The sequence below is a fragment of the Alligator mississippiensis genome, chromosome 6 (genome assembly GCF_030867095.1).
Source record: "Alligator mississippiensis isolate rAllMis1 chromosome 6, rAllMis1, whole genome shotgun sequence".
Lineage (NCBI taxonomy): Eukaryota > Metazoa > Chordata > Crocodylia > Alligatoridae > Alligator > Alligator mississippiensis.
In genome coordinates, this window is record NC_081829.1 from 2,270,063 (window position 1) to 2,291,051 (window position 20,989).

At 49.4% G+C, this 20,989-nt stretch overlaps 1 protein-coding gene across 2 annotated transcripts; it reads right to left on the reverse strand.

The window, feature by feature from the left end:
• Positions 1-5,431: 5,431 nt before the first annotated feature.
• FAM76A (family with sequence similarity 76 member A) lies at positions 5,432-20,952 on the reverse strand. Of its 2 annotated transcripts, XM_014604976.3 has the most exons (10): positions 20,790-20,950; positions 20,389-20,453; positions 19,741-19,795; positions 18,979-19,131; positions 17,876-18,033; positions 16,825-16,911; positions 16,015-16,146; positions 10,711-10,846; positions 9,973-10,074; positions 5,432-7,506 (listed from the first exon to the last, which is right to left on the reverse strand). In XM_014604976.3, exons 1-10 carry the CDS (start codon positions 20,868-20,870, stop codon positions 7,420-7,422), a joined length of 1,056 nt encoding a protein of 351 aa, XP_014460462.1. In that variant the 5' UTR covers positions 20,871-20,950; the 3' UTR covers positions 5,432-7,419. The 2 variants fall into 2 exon arrangements, with proteins under 2 accessions (XP_014460462.1, XP_014460463.1); XM_014604977.3 differs by lacking the exon at positions 16,015-16,146 and having other exon boundaries at positions 20,790-20,952.
• Between the last annotated feature and the right edge of the window lie 37 nt (positions 20,953-20,989).

A 20,989-nucleotide genomic window follows, 5' to 3' on the forward strand; every position in this document is an offset into this window, starting at 1 on the left:
GCTTCTGCGACTGGAAAGGATCGTGGCATGTGCTGCTATGGCTGCCACACAGCGCGGGGCACCCAAGCCGAGGAAACATTCATCACGGTGTCATTTTGCCACCGGCTTGCTTGTCCAAAGCCTATCCCCTTTATTGCAAATCAATAGGAAGCAGCTGAAAGGAACAAATATGGGATGAAGCTTTCACTGCCTCAGCTCTCTTTGGTGACAAAGCCTTGGGGATTAAGAACCCAAGTGCGGGTTAGCTTGCTCTCACACTGACAAAGCTTTAAAAACATTAGCTTTATATACATATATATATATGGGCAATCCCACAATCTTCCCCATCTCCACTATGAAACTAAAAGCCCCCGTTTGGACTCTCACAGCTGTGCACTTGGTGCTCCTAAGAAACCATGAAGGATGGAAATATCCATCCGTGAGATTTGATACCTGGGAGATTTTAACAGCTGAGCAGCTCCACGTATTCAGGGTAGCGTTGTGCACAGCACGCGCTCGTTTTATTTCAGGTAGAAGACCTTGGTTAAAACGCCGGGATGCCTATGCCGCAGTGCAGGGCAGAGACACACAAGCTGGCTTTCAGTGAGCCAGCTTGGGTCCTGGAAGGCGTGTACAAGTAGCAGCATGAAACTCAGCTAGAAGCAGGGGAAGTCAGTCCCTGTTGAGCCCCAAGACTATTTCCAGTACCGGCGCTAACCTCGTTTTATTGTACGCTGCACTGCAGTCTGCAGGATAGACACGCGCATCTCTCTCAAAAGCGTCGGGTCCTCCAAAAAGGCACGAAAACACACACGCACGCATCCACAAAGGACCCCAGAACTCACGGACAGACTTGATGATCTAAAACCATCTTTCACAACCTTTTTGGGTGGGTGACACTTCAAAGCTAGACATCTTCATGGCCTTTCTTCCCTTTTCTATGTAATGAAAACAATGCAAGCATGATGAGCTGCTATAAGGCAACCCCAGCCACTGCATTTGACTTCACAAACAAGGGAGATTTCAGCCGGCCCCGAGTTATCCTGGCACCTGTGTTTGCTTTGCACTAACATTTCTCAATCGCAACCCCCTCGCCTGCCTGATGACGAGACTCCTCCTCCCCCATTTGCAGAGAGGTTGTGACCCAGTGGTTGCAAAACACCTTCGAAGGTGCCAAGGGTGTTTTGACCTTCCCCGTCAGGCTTCAGAGCTTGCTCTTCAAAAGCAGCAGGAGCCAAGCCCTGTGCTTTCCTAATCAGACAGACCATCACCTGCTGCTTCTCTGGACTTGGCCATCAGGGAAGAATGAGCGGCATGTCGGCAGCACATACCTGTGCTCAAGATTGCTCCGAGCTGAAATGGGAATGTAATTTTTGGGATGGCTTGTCTGCAACGTGAAATGCCCCTTATTCCAAAACCCTATCGGCTCCCCATACAGCACACTTGTCACCTACCCTACACCCGAGACAGCCAAGAAGAGGGTTAAGTTCTGTGCCCAATTTGTCTATTATTTACATGATGCAAACTGAAATAATAATTGACAAGGCACAATCAGGCCTTGCTTTTGGCTAAATCTTCTTCCTTCCTCTTCGATGCCCCGTTACAAGCTCACCCTGTTTGGAAAGCATTTGATCCGCTTCAATGTTACTCCCACCAAGCTTATTTCTGTGTGGCACAGATGGTTGTGGCCACTGAATTACTCACAGCCTGTCCTGTATCTGAACCGAGCCGCGCAGGAAACTTCAGCAGCACCATCTACCACCGGAACGGGCAGCTCTGACAGAATCAAAGCGGGTTGTGAAATTAAGTTGATGAGCTGGAATTTTGCTTCAGAAGAAAACTGGGAACAAACCACAATTCTGATAATGTCAAGATCCTTCATTTTGAAATCAATGTTTGCAGTTTCTGTTGTGCAATTATTTTAAAATAATTGTGTGTCGTATTACAAATTATAATGCAAAGTCAAATCAAAACACATCCACCCAAATGGAGGTTTGGTTTGACTTTAACTTCGTGTTTGGGAGTTTCTGTCCTATGCAGAACAAAGCCACGTTTCAAAATCCATCATCACATGAATTTATGTCCTCTCCAGCTCAAGTCTGCATCCTCCCCCACCACTGCAAAGTAGGGCACTGCTATTTCCCCGTGGTACAAATGGGGAACTGAGGCTCAGTCTCATTAATTGACTTGCCCTGGGCTGACGATGGTCTAAATGCTTCCAGAATCATCCCGCTTCGGCTTCTCTTGCAGCCATGATGTCCCGAGCTGCCTAGGAGGGTGAGATGCACAGTTTCCATTAATCTCAATGCCCCTTTTGCACCCACATCCCCTAGAAGCTTTGAACATGCCACCCTCTATTTCTCCCCTCAGCTGTCTCCTGTTGAATTGCAGTAGATTTGACATGCTCTGGACAAGCATCACATTGGCAAATAGTGCCAGCTGGGTCCTGAAGGATGGTATCCCTTTTATTCACCCGATGGACGCAGTAATGCCAGCAGCAAGGCAAACGCCTCTCTCCATGAGGCCTCAGACCTGAGCTGGAAGTGGCTCCCAGAGAAGGGAAGGGGAGTTCTCCCTCTTTTGCCCTTCGCCGTATGGTATATTTTGTGAGAACGGACACGTGTTGCCAGTAGCTGGAGGGGCGAGTGGTCTCGTAACAGATACTTCTCCATCAGGAGCCCCACGCTGACTTGTGTACAGACCACCAACCAGAGAGGACACGGGCACCGTGCAGGGTCACTACTGCCCCAGGTCTGAATCTGAATCAACAACGCAGAAGCAGGAGGCACATCATGCTACCAAACTCTTCTCCCTAGCCAGGGGCACCCCGTTCCCCTAATGGCCCTAATTTTTCAAAGCACCCGATCTCTCTTTTGGCTTTAAAGGAGCAGCTGCAATTGTGCTAACTAGTGTCAAATCTCCAAGTGCATTAGGCACCTCTGAGCTTACAGGATAATCTCATGCATCATCCTCGCCCAGCTTATGACACTGCTAGAGCCTTAAATGATGGAAATGTTGAACTACAGTTTTTTAGAAGTCAAAAGTTACCCATGGCTTAAAGGAGATATAGATGAGGGCTCGGGATACCCACCTGAATTTCCAGCAGTGCTCGGCGTGACGGACCTGTGGCTACTTGGCAATAATTGGTGAACGCGGCATGTTGACCTGGTTATCGGGAAGTTTGCTATATGAATACGTTTGTTTAGCTAAGGATTGCTCCAGATAAGTCAATGCTTCAGCCAACGCCAGCAAGCCGGGTAGGGACAATGGGAGAGCCCCGGGCTTGGAGGACGAGCTGACCAGACTAGTTTATCCAGCAGGTGCAAAGCCAAGAACCGACAAGAACAAAAGGATTCCAGCCAGATTAAATGGGAATGACTCCTCCTTTCCAACAGTTGTTGGGAGCCGAGGCAAGGCGGGGGACCTTCACTTTTGGCAAGATAGATCTGAACGGAGCCTGTGTGGCGTGCCTTTGGCAGGGACCTGGGAAGGAAGATCTAATAGCGAGAAGTTAAGACATAAAAATAATGTGCGCTGCACAGTGCATTTCACTATCATTGGAGATGTTTTAGCACTAGCTGCTCGCCCGTTTGCAGAAGGAAGCCTGGACCAGCAGCTAATTTGCATCTATAAGGGACAAATCTACCCTGCCTTCTGCCAGTAGGTAAAGCCAAGGGCTTCTAGTCAGGTGGCGTTTCATTTTTAGGCAATCCAGGGGTGGGAATTTCTGCTCCATCACAACTAGCAGCACAAGCCCCTTGGAGAGTCTCAGTCTGTTTTGGAGTCTCTAGCCCAGAGGGAGCTCAGTAGATATTAGGGCAACAGAGAAGTCAAGGGGCCAGCTTTCGACTCCCAACTCTGCCACTGACTCCCCGTACGTGCCCTTAGGCGAATCCACGCACCCAGCTGTTTCTCAACCTGCTGTAAAGCAGGGAAAGCCCGGGGGCAAGCCAGGATAAAATAAGGCTTGCGCAGCACTGGGTAGAGATAAAGCCCCATATAAATGCTAAGGAGTATTCATGTATTCTTGTTTTCTTCCCTTTGTGTCAACCTCCTCATGGAACCGCCCAACAGTTAGTCCCTGTTGATAAAGCACCTTATCTCACCCCGGCTTAAAGAAGTCAGCTATTTTGGAGGGCTGGAGTCCAGCAAAACCAGACGTGACCATCTTGATTACTTCTCAGGTGACAAACAAGTCGAAATCAACCCCTCCAAGCCTTCTCCATGCACGGAATAAAGAAATAAACACAGCTCCAAGTCGGCCTTGAAAGATGCCGTAGAGAAAATAAGAACGTACATGCATTCCTTACAGCGAGGTTGGCGAAACTGGTCCCTGTACATAATTAATGACCTCTCTGCTGGGGTCAGCAGTTGTGCTGACAAGTGTGTCTAGAGCAACGGCATCAGACTGACCTGGGGCATTCAGGGACAAGCCACCTCCAGGCTTGGGCAGGGTAGCAGCTTACACTCCTTTATAATTCACAAGGTCATGTTACTCTCTCTTTTCATATGAACTACAGGAAAAAATGCTGAAAGATAAAGGCTGGTGGAAAAAGTTCTGTCCAAATTTGGAGGTTTTGGAACAGAAAACTGGGTATTTGACTAACACCTTTATCCCAATGCCTGCTCTATACAGAAAACGGTGCATTTCTTGTGGAAAAATCCAGCATCCACATGCCAACTGCTTTGCTGCTGACACGTTTCCTTGGAGCCACGGTTTGCATTTTTCATGCTTTGAAGAGGGATGCTTTGTCCCAGTGCACCCCCTTGTCCTGTGCCAGAATGGAAACCAGAGTGTCTCATAGGAGACAGAGCTAGGATGACAGCGAAGAACAGAAACCCCCAGTACCCAAACCCCAGCTCCCAGGGTGCAGCCCAGCAACACTGACACGACATGTTCTCGTGTAAAAGGTTGTGCTTCGGTATTTGAATTTCTGCTAAACAAAAAATAAGCATGTCTGCAGGGAAAAGCAAAATTCAAGCAACTCTACTAAGCCAGGGAGGTTCACAAAGCGTAATGATCTCTATCCACCTTGCTATCCTTTGTACCTTTGAAAAAAATAATCTCTCTCCCCTCTCACAGGAGCACTAGTTCGAGGCACTTCCAGCTCAAGAAACAGAGCAACCAAAAGGGTCTTGATAGGATCTTCCAAGAGGATTTCAGGGTAGCTGAATGCAAGGCAGGAAGCAAAGCCCCTAGCCAGGGTCTTGGCTATGAGAATCTGAAGGATAGCAGCAAAGGTAGAAACAAACCTAAAGAAAATGCAGTTTCATTCTCTGCACGTGCACACACACGTGCACGCACGCACGCACAGCCCAAATCCCAGGGCAGCAGAAGTCAGCCACGGGTGTGCAACCAGCATCAGTCGTCAGGCCCAGAGAAGAGAAGCTGCCTGCTTCCCTTTAGAGAGTCAACCCACAAAAGGCAAAGAGAAAATATCAGACACACAAATCAGGAGGATTATGCTTTTAAACACTTTTACATTTGTCTGAATTTTGTACAAATCAAAGCATCCCTTTAAAATCTCCATTATTACAAACATACAAAGGAACAACGTTATTACTACAAATCATCAGCTACTCAATTGCATGATCAAGTTTTCACAATTGAAAAAAAAAAAAAGAGAGAGAGAGAGAAAAGAAAACATTATTTTATGTACAGGGTCCTTCTCCCTCTATTATTATTTCTGTAACCAGAGGGACGCTCAAAAGAAAAAGTCCCCACTTTTTAAAAATGTTATTGATACAGTTCAGACTTCTTTTAAAAAGACATGAAGTATAAAATTAGGCGTGTGTTTTCCTGCTGCCGCACTCTGGCGGAGCGCAACGATTCTCGAGCATCCCAAGTCTCTTAAAAAAAAATAAATCGGAAAGCAAAATAAAAAGAACCAACAAACCCACAGCGTCTCCAATGCTTCAGTGTGTTCCTCCCATGCCCAAAACTAACAACATCTGAAAAGTGCCTTTGAATAAAATCATCTTTGTTTAAAAAAAGAATAAAATAAAAAACCCCACAACTCTCTAGTTAAAAAGATTTATAAAAACTCTGTTAGAGCAGCTGGCCCAGTCCACAGGGCTTGAAGGCTCCTTGCCTCGGAGAGCGATTGACCCATTAAAGGCTCCCTCCCCGCCGCCCACCTCGCGGTGGGAGTACCGGACCCTGAGATATCTCCTCGCGCTACCGGAGTGGGGCTCATTGCTGGCGTTTCATGGAGGAAGCAGGCACGGCTCTTGGGTTTCCCTCCCTAAGGGCAGCGTGCTTTTTATTGCCTTCTCCGAGCGCCCCGAGCCCAGAGCTCGGGCACCTGCAGCGTTCACCTTGTCTCGGCTCCGATGAAGGTGGATTGGGGGGGTTCGCTCCTGCTGACCTTGCTGAAACCACTTTGGGTCTCCTTGCCCCAGAAGCAGGTGTGTTTCAGAGAAGCACCTCTTGGCTGCAGAGAACCTTCTTGCCCTTTTACCCTGCTGGCTTTGATGGGGAAGGGGGGTAGGGCATCTCTGTCCAGCACCCAACACTTCCTGCTTTGGGGCATTGCTCCCTGCAAGACCTTTCTCAGAACTAACCTGATCCTACTCCTGATATCAAGGAAAGAGGCATAAAAACCAGCGACAAGGAGTGATGGAGAGAAGAAAGAGGAGAACCTGGAGCAAGGCTATGGAGGGGGGAGTGATCTCCTTCATGTTGGGCAGTCCCAGAGAAGTTCATTTATGCCAGCTCAATCGAATGACCTGACATCCCAGCTGCTACAACTGGGATCCCATAGAGACACAGGGGGTTAGATACAGTTATTCTGCTAGGAGTCCCACACCAAAAGCAATCAGCACAGGCAGTCTAATTTGCCAAAAAAACCCAAATAAAACCCCCAAGATAAAACTCTAGCCCAGGTTTTGGAAGTGCTCCCGAGACATGGACTGACTCCAGCTCCCACACGCCGGCTCGCCCTCTGCCCTCAGAAAGGGAGGGAAGGGCTTGCAGCTAAAAGAGGAACAGAATACTTTGAAATAAAATTCCCACCACAGAGCTCTTGGCATGTCTGAAAAACAGCTGGCGAGGCATTGTGCCCCAGAGCAGCAGGTATCGCATCAGAGAGACAAAATCTCCAATGCTACAGGCCCCCATTGTCTACGTATGGGGTGGCAGTGATAACAACTGGTTAGAAAACAAGTATCTTCCGGTGAGCGTTTGTTCTGGAGCGTGGGGGAAGTAGGATGCCTAGAAGCACCTCTCCCCAAGGACAGCTATAATATATAACAGGATTCAACAGATAACCGGACACACTCAAGCATGCTGTCGAAAGGCAACACACACCAGGCGTTTCCATCAAGTCCATAGCAATAGGATCGTAACAAATCTGAGGTTGGGGGTTCCAGCGGGACAGGCAGGCCGCTAGCCAGGCTCCTTGGCTAATGCTGGGGAAAGCTCCCAGTCTCTTTTTGTTTTTAAGGGGAGGTTATTGCTCCCGACTTCTCAGGCTTTTTGCCCTTGGACAGGGCAGCTGCTTGCTTCAGGAGTTCTCTGTTCTTGGCCTGGAAACACAGTGAAAAGGGGTATTTTAATGGCATGGAACAGCATTAGGCTAGAAGTACCAGGAGAGGAGCTGCTAGCTTCTTGGATGCAGAACGAGGATACAAAAGGTGCTGTACTGATGGCAGCTTTAGTTCATCAAGTCTAGTAGCTCGCTTCCCCCAGCTGGAAACAGCTGCGGCGTCGAGGGCTCTTTCACCACAATGTACCTGGCCAAGGGAGGGCACCATCTCTGACTGCTGCAGGTTTCCATCATGCAGCAGGACAGATTTTTATTCGATCAGCTAAGGAGGGGCCGTTCATTCCCTCCCCCGCCCCCCCAGGCACTTTGTACGGCACGTGCCGGATTCACAGCTCTGGAGCCCAAAGGTCCCATGCTATACCCTGCTGGCAGAAGGGCAGTGCAGACCCCCCCTGCACTGCACCCATCTCATCTCCAACCAGCCCCATAGTGGAGTGGCTTCATCAGTTTTCCTGTCTTGTTTCCCCACGGGCCTCTCGACTGAGGCTGCCAACAAGAAGACTCCCAGGGGTGCAGCACTGTCCTGGTGGGTTCTGCGATCCCAGCGCACCCCAACAAAGGATGAGACAGAAAACATCACAAAGCATCTGGGGGGGCTAGAGGAGCAATGGCCTTTAGTCAGTGCAACGTGGCTTGGATTCAAGCAGAGCGACCTAGAAGTGACAGGCTCTAGGTCTCTCATTCCCAAACCCTGAGCCACCTCTCCCCATGCTGAAAAGCTCTCTGGCTGCCTGCAGATCTTGTTGGCACAGCACAGATAACCTAACAGCTTCTGCACAGAAAGGCAGGTATGGCTGTTCTGGTTCTGTTTGCACTGAGTGGACATCCCAATAAGAAAGCAGCCGCTGCCTTCACCGTTTGGGTCACAGGACAGCCAAGAACCAGCACGAGCCAAGATTCAAGCGGTGCTGGGCAGACGGATCGCAAACAAGAGACCAGAGTGTCTCTGCACCAGCACTGGAGTATCCATTGCCCTTTGCAGCTGGTGAGCCTACAGACAACCCCCTTCACCCTGGAGAGGACAACAAAACCAAGAGAACACGACACATAAAGGAAGGGGGAAATCTCACGAAGACTTCAAGGTACCTGCAATACACCAAGAGGGTTTGAACTTTTATTTTGGAGCCATCGGATAAAGAATTTCCAAAGTCTCAGCCAAGGACAGCTGAAGCGTAGAACTCAGAAAGAACAGGTTCTGGGCAGTCCCACCGACAGCCAAGTACAAGCAGCACAGAGATTGACACACACACAGGCCTCCACCCAGAAATGCCAGGGAAGCTGGGGAATAAACCAGGTCAGGGATTTGTATCTTCCCCTTTTATGTCCAAACTGAGCAAGGTTAGGCTGTTGCAAGGTGCCTGACTGACAGCTTGAAAGGGCCATGTCTTCTAGTCACAGAACAGGTTCAGCACTATCCCACCAATGTGCTTTTGCCCTGATCTGGAGGGATCATCTTGAGAAGGAAAATGAAAATCAGTCTCTGCTTAGCCCATGGCCACTCAGCTGAGAAGACTGATAAAAGGTGACCAGTTAGCAGCAACACGAGAGATGGGCAATCGTCTAGTAGGAACTAAAACAACAGCACTCTCTTACTCTACATGGGCCATTTAATGGGCTGCAGATGAGAGCAATTTTGGGTCACTGCTGACATGGAGTAAGCAACATCGAAACACCAGGTTCTGATTCCCATCACCAGCTCTTCCAAGCCATCCAGTGTCTCCCACTTCCTCAATTCTAAAAGAAAAATTGTCAAGCCCCATCCCACCCGCAGCAAAACTAAGATCACAGACCGGATTCAAACCCTATCCCAGTCTATGTGGGCAAGACCTCACAGGCACTTGTCTTCAGACAGCACCTGCAAGCAACAATACTTGTCCTATGTTCTAATTATTAAACTTGGGTGGGTGACTATGGTCCTAGGGGAAGGATACTTTCTCTTGTGTGAATCCGGGGTCTGTGTTGCATCCTCACTCTCATTGCTAGAAATTTAGACCACTGCCAATTCCAGAAAGAGGAACTTAGAAGATGAACTCTGCACACAATGACCAATTTCTTGCTTTTAGGAAATAACCCTGTGGCCCAATCTTTTGCAGACCAGAATTTGTTGCAGCCGATAGTTCGTCCTCTGAACACAAACTGGACTTCCCCCACCAGCTCAGGGACTTCTTCACAGTATTAATATAGTCCAGCAACAACAATAAAAAAATACCCTGGCAATGCCTTTTGGGGGCCTGATAAAGATTTGAGAGAAGTTGCAGCAGGTTGATACTGAGAGGCAAAAGCAGAGCTCTGGGATGGAGGGGTGCAGGGGCTGCAGGATTACAGGAGTACAGGATTGAGAGGCGTTAGTGGAGCCAGATGTGTGGGAGCTCATGAGGTGACTGAGTGTTCTCAGGTATCCCCGGGAACACTGCAGTTCAGCAAATTAAAACCCAAATGGCATCACCTGTAACTGCTCCGTGACTTCCTTGTGCGTCTTCTCCATTTGGTTCATCTTTGCCCTCATCTGGGATTCCTGGTACTGCAGGTCAGCCTTCAGCTCTGTAATCTGGGGAGAAATGAAACAGCAGGTGAGCGAGGACAGAGGAGACCAGGCCAAAGACCTGCACGCTAAACAGGTGTCCGGGTCTGGAGAAAACCTCTGCAGAAGTCACCTTCAGAAGCGGCATGTTGCTGTAGTAATAGTTACGGTCCAGGGGATAGGCAAGATGCAGGATTCATTTTGTGGTATCTTTTATTATTAGGCCATTCAAGGGACTTGGTAATAAATGCATCAAAGACAGTGTCTTGGGGTAATGCCAAGACTCTTTCAGCTACGGACTCAGAAGCTGCAGACCTTTACTGAGCGCTACAGTGATGGGATCCATATAGGACTCTTGGTTAGAGTCCATGTTTGGTAACACCCTTGGAAAGGGAATTCATGGCCTGATGTCCAAAGGTGCTGAACACCTACGGCTCTGGGTTCCTTCTGCCAGGCTCTGAAAAAAGGCCGTTACCCATTCTATGCCTCAGTTCCCCTACTTAAAATGGGAATAAGGATACCCACGTGACAGTGGGGTTTGCAAGACTGAACTAACCCTTTTGCTGTGTGGTGCAGGAAGCATGTATTATTCTGAATGCTGCTGCTAGGAGAAGCTGTTCTGAATCCCCTGGACAGTGTGTGAGAGTGCAGCATGGACTGTACCTTCTTTTCCTTCTCCAAGATCATCTGATCTTTCTGGTGCAGCATCTTTTTCAGAGTGGCCACTTCTTCCTTCAGCTGGGCGATAATAACAAAGTGGTCTGTGCCGGGGGAGTCCAGGGCAAGGTCTGGAGAAAAACTGCAGGAAAAAAAAAAGGGGGGGGGGCAGGGAAAAAAGGATTTTATCACAACCGTTTCTAGTCACAGACATATGGAAACCCCCACATGGATGGCATGGCATGGCACATATAGAAGAGATTAGTTTTGAATAGCTACATATGAACAGGCTCATCCATTCACAGCATAACCTACTCCTGGTCTCTGAGCATTACCTAAAGCTTTGTCTCCAGATCACTGGGAATCTGTAGAGAACAGCACTGCATGGTGGTTGATTTCCTGAGGCCTGACAGGATTTACCTGCTACAGCAAGTTTAATGTGACACAGTCAGCAAGAAAGGACACAGGATTGTTACAGACGTTTCGTAACCATTAAGCCAGTGTCTGCAGCTTTTTTATTTGCAGTAATCAACCATTTTCAAACCGGGAGGTGTGGAATGCAATCGGTGCACTAATGAAACTTTTACGCAACCACCTAGGAGCCCTCTTTAGGTCACTGCATGTCTAGGGGAAAAAATCCCTTTCATTAAATGCAAATCACAACTGTGGTAAAAAATGGAGCAGGAAAAAAGACAAATAACCCCCAAGTTAAACAAACAATGTAAAACGGATGCCTAGATTAGAGTCAGAGCTATCTGCAGGAAGCAATGCATTAGGATTTCTGTAGTTTGATTCCCACCATGGTGCAGCAATTTGGGAAGAGGCTTTGTTACCGCATCAAAGAAAGGAGTGAAGAAGAAACAGATGCTTGGCTCTATCGAGCTAGCTGGCTGGCTGACAGTTTGTTTGGACAAGAGATGCTCCTTTACTTTGGTAATCCATGAAATCTCCCTGCAAATCACCAACATGCAGGACAACTGAACTATTTTTATAGCGCAGCAGTGCTAGAACCACATCATAGCTCAGGATCCAACAGTGCTTTGTGTTGTACAACCACTGAACAGAGAGTCACCAGCCCAGAAGCTTGCCTAGCCTAAGGACCCGGCCACCACCTACTATAACTCTGGGTCCGGCTGCCTTTTCAGTGCGTTCCACTGATGCAAATGAGTTGCAATAATGGATAAAGTGCTACTGTCATAAAATGTTAAAGTTTTCATAATAAAGTACATAGTAAAGTTTTGTACCCAGCATCCTCCCGGCTTAAACAGTCTGCTTATTATTAGGTAACATAACGGCTGCAGAAGTGGTGATTAGAAGCCGCAACGTGTAGCACAGCCTCTACAACAAGACGCTGTGCCTTGCAGATGAAGCCTGTAGGTGCCCCATGTCCCTACAGTAAGGCTGTATACATCAGAAGGCAAGTGCAGCATGGTCTGATGCATCCAGACCCTACACTTCACCATTACAGACTTTCTCTTGGGTCTTAGACCAGTTACATCACTACTCTCAGCCTCAGTTTTCTCATCTGTGGCACAAGAATATAAATGGCTGCTTCTTACTTTGTCTGGAATCTCTCTGGTACTAGGAAAATACACTGATCTAATGTGACAAAGTTTAAATGATGAGGTATAGTATTAAGGAGGGGATGGAGAAAGACTCCCCATGCACAAAGGAGGAAAAGCCTAAGGGGAGAAAGTCAACAAATGAGAGTCGGGCAGGTAAGGGCTGCCTGAGACCCAGCCCGTGGGGCTCCTCCTGGCTCCAGAAATTTGGCAGCAGGGGTGCAGTAGCAGCATTAATTACCACACCTCATGGGCCTGTGGCAATTAACACTGCCATCACTCGTCCTAGCACCTAATTTCCAGCCCTGTAAAGACTCCCGCAGGCAAGATGACACAGCTCTGCATGCCGGATCGGGCCCACGGACTGGCCTCGTGTGGCCAGATGAGTTGGGCACCACTGGTGTAGGTCATAAGTCACAGACCAGACCAGGAAATGTTGGAAATGAAATCCCAGGCAGGGCAGTCAACATCTGCAGGACTCTGCACAAAGTTAGCACACAATAACTAACCCAGCGGTAAGTGCTCGGCATGGACAAGTACAGGAGAAAAACATCATGCCGGTAACCCACGGCCATCCACAGTGCAGAGCCCCCTTTGTTCGAAACACCTGCCCTTGCCTGTGGCTTTTCAGGCTGTCTTAGTTGCACAGATTCAAACTTCTAAAGCTCCATAGGCACAAAGAGCCACCCCAAACTGGCACCTCTCCCCAGAGCACTGTGGACTCAATGTGGCAGTAGCCTGCCTCTACTCAGGAGGGTGAGGTTCCTGGCCTGGAGAAGCAGAGCAGCCTCCAGTGCCTTTGCTGGTGACCAAGGCACTAACATAACCCTCAGGTCCTTCGCTCTCTGAACGAGAGCTTCCGGCTACCGCACACCACCGAGGCATGTTGGCATGAGAAGAAACGGAGGAAGAAACGCCAAGCCTGTTCTGGGAGGGTGGGTGAAGAAAAGCTTCTTCACAAAACTTTCCAATTGAAAACAAGCCTGTGCTTATGCTCCTTACTCGGCCACGAGGGACTCCCTCCTGCCAAGTCCTGCAGCAAGAGAGGGTGCCAGGTTTGCCGACTTCCCAGGGCAACTCGCTCAGGAAACTTCCACTCCCTGCGTCTGCTCTCACACCAAAATGCTTATTAAAACAGAAAAGTAGACTGGAGAAGAGTGGTGTCTGCCCCCTCAGCAAGGAACAGGAAGGACAAATAACTTGAGGCTGTTTTCTCACCCTATTCTACCCTTAACAAATTGGCAAGTCAGGAGTAAAGATAAAGGGTCTCACTCATCCTTTGGTTTTTGTGCCTAGAAAAGAGAGAGCAGGAGTAATTTTTGCTGCTATATTTTAGAGCGGCCATGTATCCAACTCATATCTGGGGGCAAGATGCACCCACAAATACTCCTAAGGTGCAAAGAACAGAACTTCATTTTGAAGACGAGTCAATAATCAAAGGGTCCCTTCTCCCTGACCTCAAGTGAGGGAGCCAGCTACAGACTTCAGATCGAGAAGACTACAAAGCAAACAAATCAGTGAACATCCGTTTAACACGGACGATCCCTGCACACAATAAGGAAACTGTGAAAGCCCAGGTCTGGGTCTGCTGTAGCCTTCTGCCCTCAACACCTCTGGAGGGCTGTTTCCATTGTTTGGGGACTTTGATATTGAAACAAGGCTGACTTAAAGGATGCTGTCAAGGACAACTGGCCAACGTTCAAATTGCATCAAAAAAGCCTTAGACACATCCTCCCCAGACATAAAACTGTGGATAAAAAACAAATACTTTTAGAGGAAATGGTCGCTCCCCCAGGCTTGTTTTATAGAGAGCAGGCAGCCCAATCCTGCCTGCTAGGTACTTACAGCACGGGCATGGCATGCTTGTACAAACGGGAATATTTCCACTGAACAAAACTGACTGCTCAGCTACATGAGCATGTCTCCGAGGGCTCACGGACAGGGAGTCAAGGCCCTTCTATTCTAAAAGGTTCACTCAGGGCACCAGTGAGGCAGTGGATAGGCCTGTCATGCCTTGGAACTGGATTCTGAGTGTGGACACCAGTGAAAGGAGTGTGGTGCTGTTAGTTTAATCCACCATGCACATTTGATTATATCAAAAGACCACATGTGGCTGCCTCTGCTAAGCAGAAGCCAGGCAAGGGGTGCAGCAGGTCAGGATGGAGGTGCCTTGGCAGACTTGTGTGAGGCAGCTCTGGATGCAATAGCAATAGGTGCTACAAGTTAATATGGGAGACACCAGGAGAACTGGGTGGGACATGTAGGACAGTACTGGACTGAAGGACCCCAGGAAACTTGGAAAGGTAGGGTTTGCTGCAGGCTGGTACCAATGGGTACTGACAGGACTGGCTGGGAAAGATGCTGAGCCTTTTGCCAGAACCATTAAGTCTCTTAGCTCTATGTGCAGCAAACATCACCCCCAAGTTAACACTAAAACAGCCAACAGTTACATGAAATTGTAACAGAGCTAAAACAAAAGTCATTTGGCCACCCCCAAACCACAGGACAGAGCAGGAGAACCCAGAAATAATCATCACAAACATGCAATCCCAGAGAGTGTTTAGGGGCTCAATGTAATACAAGAGTTTCCACATGACAGAAAGCCTCCAGGAGGTGAGAAAGGCAGATGAGGTGGACCATGCTGGAGCTGTTACCTAAGTTAATTCAGCTCAGGGACACACAAATATTGCCCATATGAAGGCTGCACTAGCAATCTACCTGGACCTCAAAGCCAGGACCGCAATGCAGCTGTTCTTACTGGGCTCTGTTTTGGCCTGTGGTCTGCACCCCATAGTCGGCCAAATCTCTGTACAGTTTACAAAGAATCAGAACTCAGGATTAAACCTAATTACCCACTAAACGATAGCGCTGCTTGACAGCAATGCAGCCACTCATCTTTTTAACATGGCTACAACTTCCATCGCGTACAGCGCGCAGTGCAAGGCAGAGCTCAGTAGTAGTTGTTATGAATGCTGTCTAACTCGCTAAGGGCATATGCTGAAAACAAGAAGTTTGTGGGCAGACCCACAACCTTTCACGGCTCCAAAAGCTGGAGTGACGAGGCCCGGTGCAAGAACAAATTGAAATGAAATGAGTGGCCCAATTCAATGCAAGTCACCTAGTGACAGATTTTAGGGTGTGGAGCCTTTTGCTTCTACGCTGGCTTCAGAGCTAGCACGGAGACTGAAATGAGTTATTTGGGTCTCAATTCAGCCTCGTGCGAGCAGATATAAGGAAAACTCCACAGTGACAATGCTTCACAGCCTGGCTGGCAGCCCCAGCAGGCGCAAAGGAAACAAGAGTCCACTCTAGGGGGTAGCTTCCATTGCTACTGTAGGTGGCACACCTGTTCTGCCCAAGGGAATGTGGCGTGGCACTCAATCAACAGCAATCCTCGGCCTTAATTTGCATTCAATTCAGTTTGAAGAATTCTGCCATCACTGCGCCCCTCCAGAATTCTTTAAGCTCAATTTCATGCTTCAGAATTTCTGCTGTGACCAGCCCCAGACCACGGGACGGCAGCCGTCTGCAGGAGAGAGGCGACTTCGCTTCAGGACGGAGGGCGAGTAATTACCAGTTACTTGGAGAGACTTAACAAGGCTCCCCAGCACTAGCAAGCCTACGCTGTGGTCCACGCTCCCAATTCAATGCAGTTTGGAAGGAGATCCAGTGACAGGGACAGTGTCCATGGGCGCGGCCATTTCCAGGGAGGGAGGGCAACGGGGGAGAAAACAATAGGTGATCTCACTTCAGGTTGTCAGTGCCTTGAGAAACAGGATAATGATGGGCACCGAGACTCTGTTGGGAAGCAGCCCACTGCACCAACACGGACGGGGCACTCTGGATAGGGGGGCAAAGCATCTCGGGAGAGGAAGGAACGCTGAGAATCAGAGAGGAAAGGGAGGAATGAAAATATGCATGTACAAGAGTAAAAAATAATATATCCATCTCCTGACACAGCTCATGGGCCTTGTTCTGCCACGGCAGGCTTCAGGGCTCGTGGAGCTGCAGGCTCGCTGCTCTGGCAGAACTCAGCCCACTGCTTCCAAAGCTGCTTATCATTTTCCCTCGCTCATGACAGGCGGGGAAGATGGGTGACCTGTCTATGTTTTCTCACCTAATGATTCTGTCCCCTACTCTAGCCCTTTTTCTGATTATTCTGAGAGAAGGCTCTAGCCTCAGGAGTGCCCCCATTTCAGATGTGATCTCTGTAATACAGCCTATGGCCACCCTCTCCCTGGCCCTGCAGGGTGAGGACAAGGTGGAACCCGCTGCAGGTTTCTCATTGCTGGTGATCTCAACCAACAAGTCATTTCCTATGCCAGCAGGTACAAGCTGATGGCTGCCTTCTGATTTCCACATGCAGGTCTCATGTGCCAGGTAGGGCTGGCCCACTGGGTCCCAGAAAGCTGCTGGTGCAGCCCCTCGGAGTCCCACAGTTTGAGGGCCCCCGTTCTATCGGAAACACACCCTGCTACTTGCACTGAACTCTCTCTGACACCAGCTTCAAACAAGTAAGACCCCTCCCACCTGCACCATCCCCAGCTACCTGGCTCACCTGTCACCGTTGGCGGAAATGGCATCGAACTTGGGTTTCTTCTTTGGAATTTCATTCTGAATAGAAGATGTGGATAAGGTTTTCTGGCTGGGAAGGGGGGAAAAAAAAGACACGTCACAAACGAGAACACCTGCAAATGCAACATCACCCCACCCCATAAGAAAGAGGTGCAATTAAACACCATCCCACACTTCCAAGCCCAGCAAGGGAGCTGGGCCAAACAATGGTCAGAGTACAAGGGTGGATAATCAGAAGTCCCTGGTTTTAACCCTGGCTCTGCCACTGACTGGCTGTGTCACCTGGAACAAATCACTTTCACTTCTCGGTACCTGTTTCCAGCCAGCCAGAACAGCAAACCTACCTCATGGTTTAAGACACACTCATTAGTTGTATAAATACAGTTTACTTTAATTTTTCTATGAGAAAACTCACTAACTAGACGGGACATTTTGTAAATAGGTGGCTTTGCTCCAGAGCTGAGTCTGCTGTGAAAACCCTGAGAAGCATTGGTTAATACAAGGAGTTTGCAGCAGAACTGGGTTTGCATATTAATGAGAATCAGAGTGCCTAGAAAGATGAATAATTAGATAGAAAATGTTACCCTGCACTGAGGTCAAAGACATGCTTCCCGCTAGTATTCAGAAGGGTGGCAAAGGAGATGGAAGCATGCAGTTCCCCTGCTCTGCTGCTCAGAAATGTGCCTCTAGTACAGCAACATTTAGTCCTGTGTTGAAGACGCACAGCAAAATACATGCCCCGACACGTACCAAATGCACTCCAGGTCAGGTACTTTAAAAACCACAAGTCTCTTTAGCCCTAGAGACGATTGGTAGTGATAGGTAGTGATAGACAGTGATGAGTGGTAGCGATAGATAGTGCATATATTGCTTTATTTGTGCTTGCAAGAAAGACATCCCACTGCATCCAGCAAAAAAGGATTTGCTAACATCTTCTGCTAAGAGTCGTATGTGGCTTGGCAGTGTCACAGGTTTAGCCCACGGATGCAAGTGCTGGGAGGAAGTGCCTGCAGCAGCAGTTTCACACAAGTTACCTGTTGTAATGGCTGCCACCGCTGATCCTGCTGTACTGCTCCTTCTCTTGAAGGCTCGTCCGGGAAGAGCTGCTCAGATGTTTGCGTTGCTCTTTGGTCTTCTGCAGGACCCGTTTGTATGACAACGTGCACAGCCAGCACAGCAGCTTCCCATCCACCTGCAAGGGAAGGCAAAGAGGCAACGAGGAGAGGATTTCCCTCGTATCTTGCCTACAACTTGAGCCTACAGTGCACTAGCAGTATCCTCAGGGTTTATGGGCCCCAAGATGATCATACAAACAATGATCTGAGGCAACCCTGAAGTGTCTTGGAAGCATGACGACTGCATTCAGCATTGCCATGAGCAGCACCATGAACAACGACAAAAGCTCAGCATGCCTACACTTTATCCGATGCTGAGATTTTTGGACGTTCTAGAATCAGAAGTCACATCCTGCACAAACTGGGGGGTTTATGAAGTCAAAGTCCCACAGCTGTACCTAGATGGGCACCCTGGGAAACCCAAGCACTGCTGCTGCACGTCAAAATAGCAAGAACGAGTAGAACGTTTGGATGACGTAACACAAGGCCCCAGTCCTGCAAAAACCTGTACGAGCACTTCACTTCAGCACTGCTCGCACGGCATCAAGAACACGTGCAAGTCGTTACAGGATCAGGGCTATGAAACACTTTTGTGGGCAGGACACATCACTTCATACAAAGTCAAGGACCCTTGGTCCCATTTCATAGTGAGGTCCCCTTCTCATTTGTGCCTCCTCCTACTCTCAGCCCAAATTCAAGAGGAGTTTCAGCATGAAGTCTGACCTAGGAGCTAAGATGCTGAAAGAGCAAACAGTTCCACCATACATCTCACATCTCTCTCAGGTAGCCCAGGAAACATTTTACAGCCAGTGCATGTTATTACAGCCAAAGCTCTCACTCCATGCAAAAGAAGCCGTTGTGGCAATTGGTCCTTCCATCGCTCCAGCTCCTAGTTTCATAGCGCTTAGGGGTAGGGACCTAAACAGATCATCAGGTCCGACCCCTCGCCCCAGGCAGGAATGAGTGCTGGGGTCGTAACACCCCAGCCAAACATCCGTGTCATCCTGTACACGTGTACTCACCTTCTTCCTGTCATCCTTTCTGTCAAACGCGCACTGCTGCTTGCACTGTTCACAGGAATGTGGTGGCCCATACTTCTTTTCAGAGTTCGTACAGCGCTGGCACTTGTTGCCAATAAACGCTGCTATTATGTTGCAGTACTGGCACGGTTTTGGCTTTAAAAAGAAAGAGCAATAAAGTACAGTACAGTAATGTTTTAAGATTGCAGAACATATGTGCAGCTTTCTAAATATAGAAGATACGTGCAAGGCTCTTTTCTCTCATTTCAAGTGCTGCCATCTTTGCTTATTTTCCTGCATTAAACTAATCCTGCAACGCCGTCTCAGGAGTTGCATGTGTACGTAGTCTGGCCCAGGAGCAGAGTCTGGAACTAAAACCCCCATATGATTAGCCAGGATGCCTGAATCACCCCAATTCTGCGCAAAGCGCCATGAAACCTTTCACAAGAACAGTCAGGACCTCTGTCCACAGGGGAAGAAAGGTTTGTCTCTGGTTTTGGGTGACTTCTAATTTAGATAACTGCATTCTGGCCTCCTTTAATCCCCCTCGCAGCTCCGCTGGGCACGTGAAAGTTTATATTGCCCGAGCCTGAGACAAGGAACTGCTATACACTACAACACATTTCACCCCAGCACGTGTCACCGTTCACGTGTCACCTTCCACGGACAGCCTGAGACGGGCTTCGGGATCCTCTGGGATGACGGGCAATAGGAGGAACACTATGCCAAGGCTCAGGACTGAAAGGGAAATGTCCTAGCACTTACCGTCCCATACAGCTTCACGTTCTGAGCGCATTTCTTGCATATTGTGTTGGTTTTGCTGTTAAAACAAAATACGTATTACAAAAAAAATACTGAATCGTTATTTTGCTGGGACAATTGATGTGCAAAATTAAGCCTCCCGCAGTTAGGTCCTGAATTTCCCTTAATACACCACTCCGTTTGCAGGAGTTTTATATTCACCTTGCTCCCAGCATTGATATCAAAGCTGATTTTTGTCACTCCCGCCTAGCTGGCAATAATCTGCCAGGTTACCAAAAGGGATCCTTTTATTTTTAGGCCTCCTCAGACGACGTCAGGCTTTCAACATTGTAGGTGTGATCTCAGTTGGATTTGGATCAAAGCGAGTTATTTGGTCACCGACTAACCAGTCGCGGACACGACAAATACCAGCGACCGTCTCATTCCAGCGCTGGAATTGCACCGCGAACGCGAGCTCGGATGGAAGTTTGTTTGGGCCGAGGGGAGCCGTCCGCAAGCGTCGCCTCGACGCGGACACGGGGCCGAGCGGCGCCCGCGGCGGAGGGGGGCTGGCTGCCCACATGGGCACGCTGTGCAGGCGCGTGAAAGACCCCCGAGCCCCCCGCTCCTCAGCATCCCGCCACGCTCGCACCGGGCAGGCGCTTCCTTTACCTCTCCTGCTGGAACTCGGTGCGGCAGTACGTGCACTTGACGATGGGGTGCGCGATGCGGCACTCCTGGGAGGGAAGGACACGGCGCACCACGGTCAGCGCTCCCCCGGGGTCGCCTCTCCCCCCCCACATCTAGCCTACCTCCCCTCCCCCCCCACGGGAGGGGATAGGGAGGAAGACAAGGGGGGACCTCTTGCTCCCTATCCCCTCCCCCATCTATCCCACCTCCCCTCCCCCACCCCATTCCCCCCACCCCTTCCTCCCTATCCCCTCCCCCACCCCATTCCCCCCCCTCTTCCTCCCTATCCCCTCCCCCATATCTATCCCAGCTCCCCTCCCCCACCCCTTCCTCCCTATCCCCTCCCCCATCTATCCCACCTCCCCTCCATCCCCCCCCCCGACCTTGCAGAGCTGCTGGCCCTGGCTGAGCGCCTCGAAGGGGAAGCGCTGGTGGCACTTGGTGCAGGCGTACAGCGCCGCCATCCCGCCGCCCTCGCTGACAGGAGCAGCCTCGCCCAGGCCGGGCGGGGGGGCCGTGGCCGGACTGTGTGTGTGTGTAGGGAGAGGGAGGGGGGGAAGGCTGTGCCCGCCCACCGGCCTTG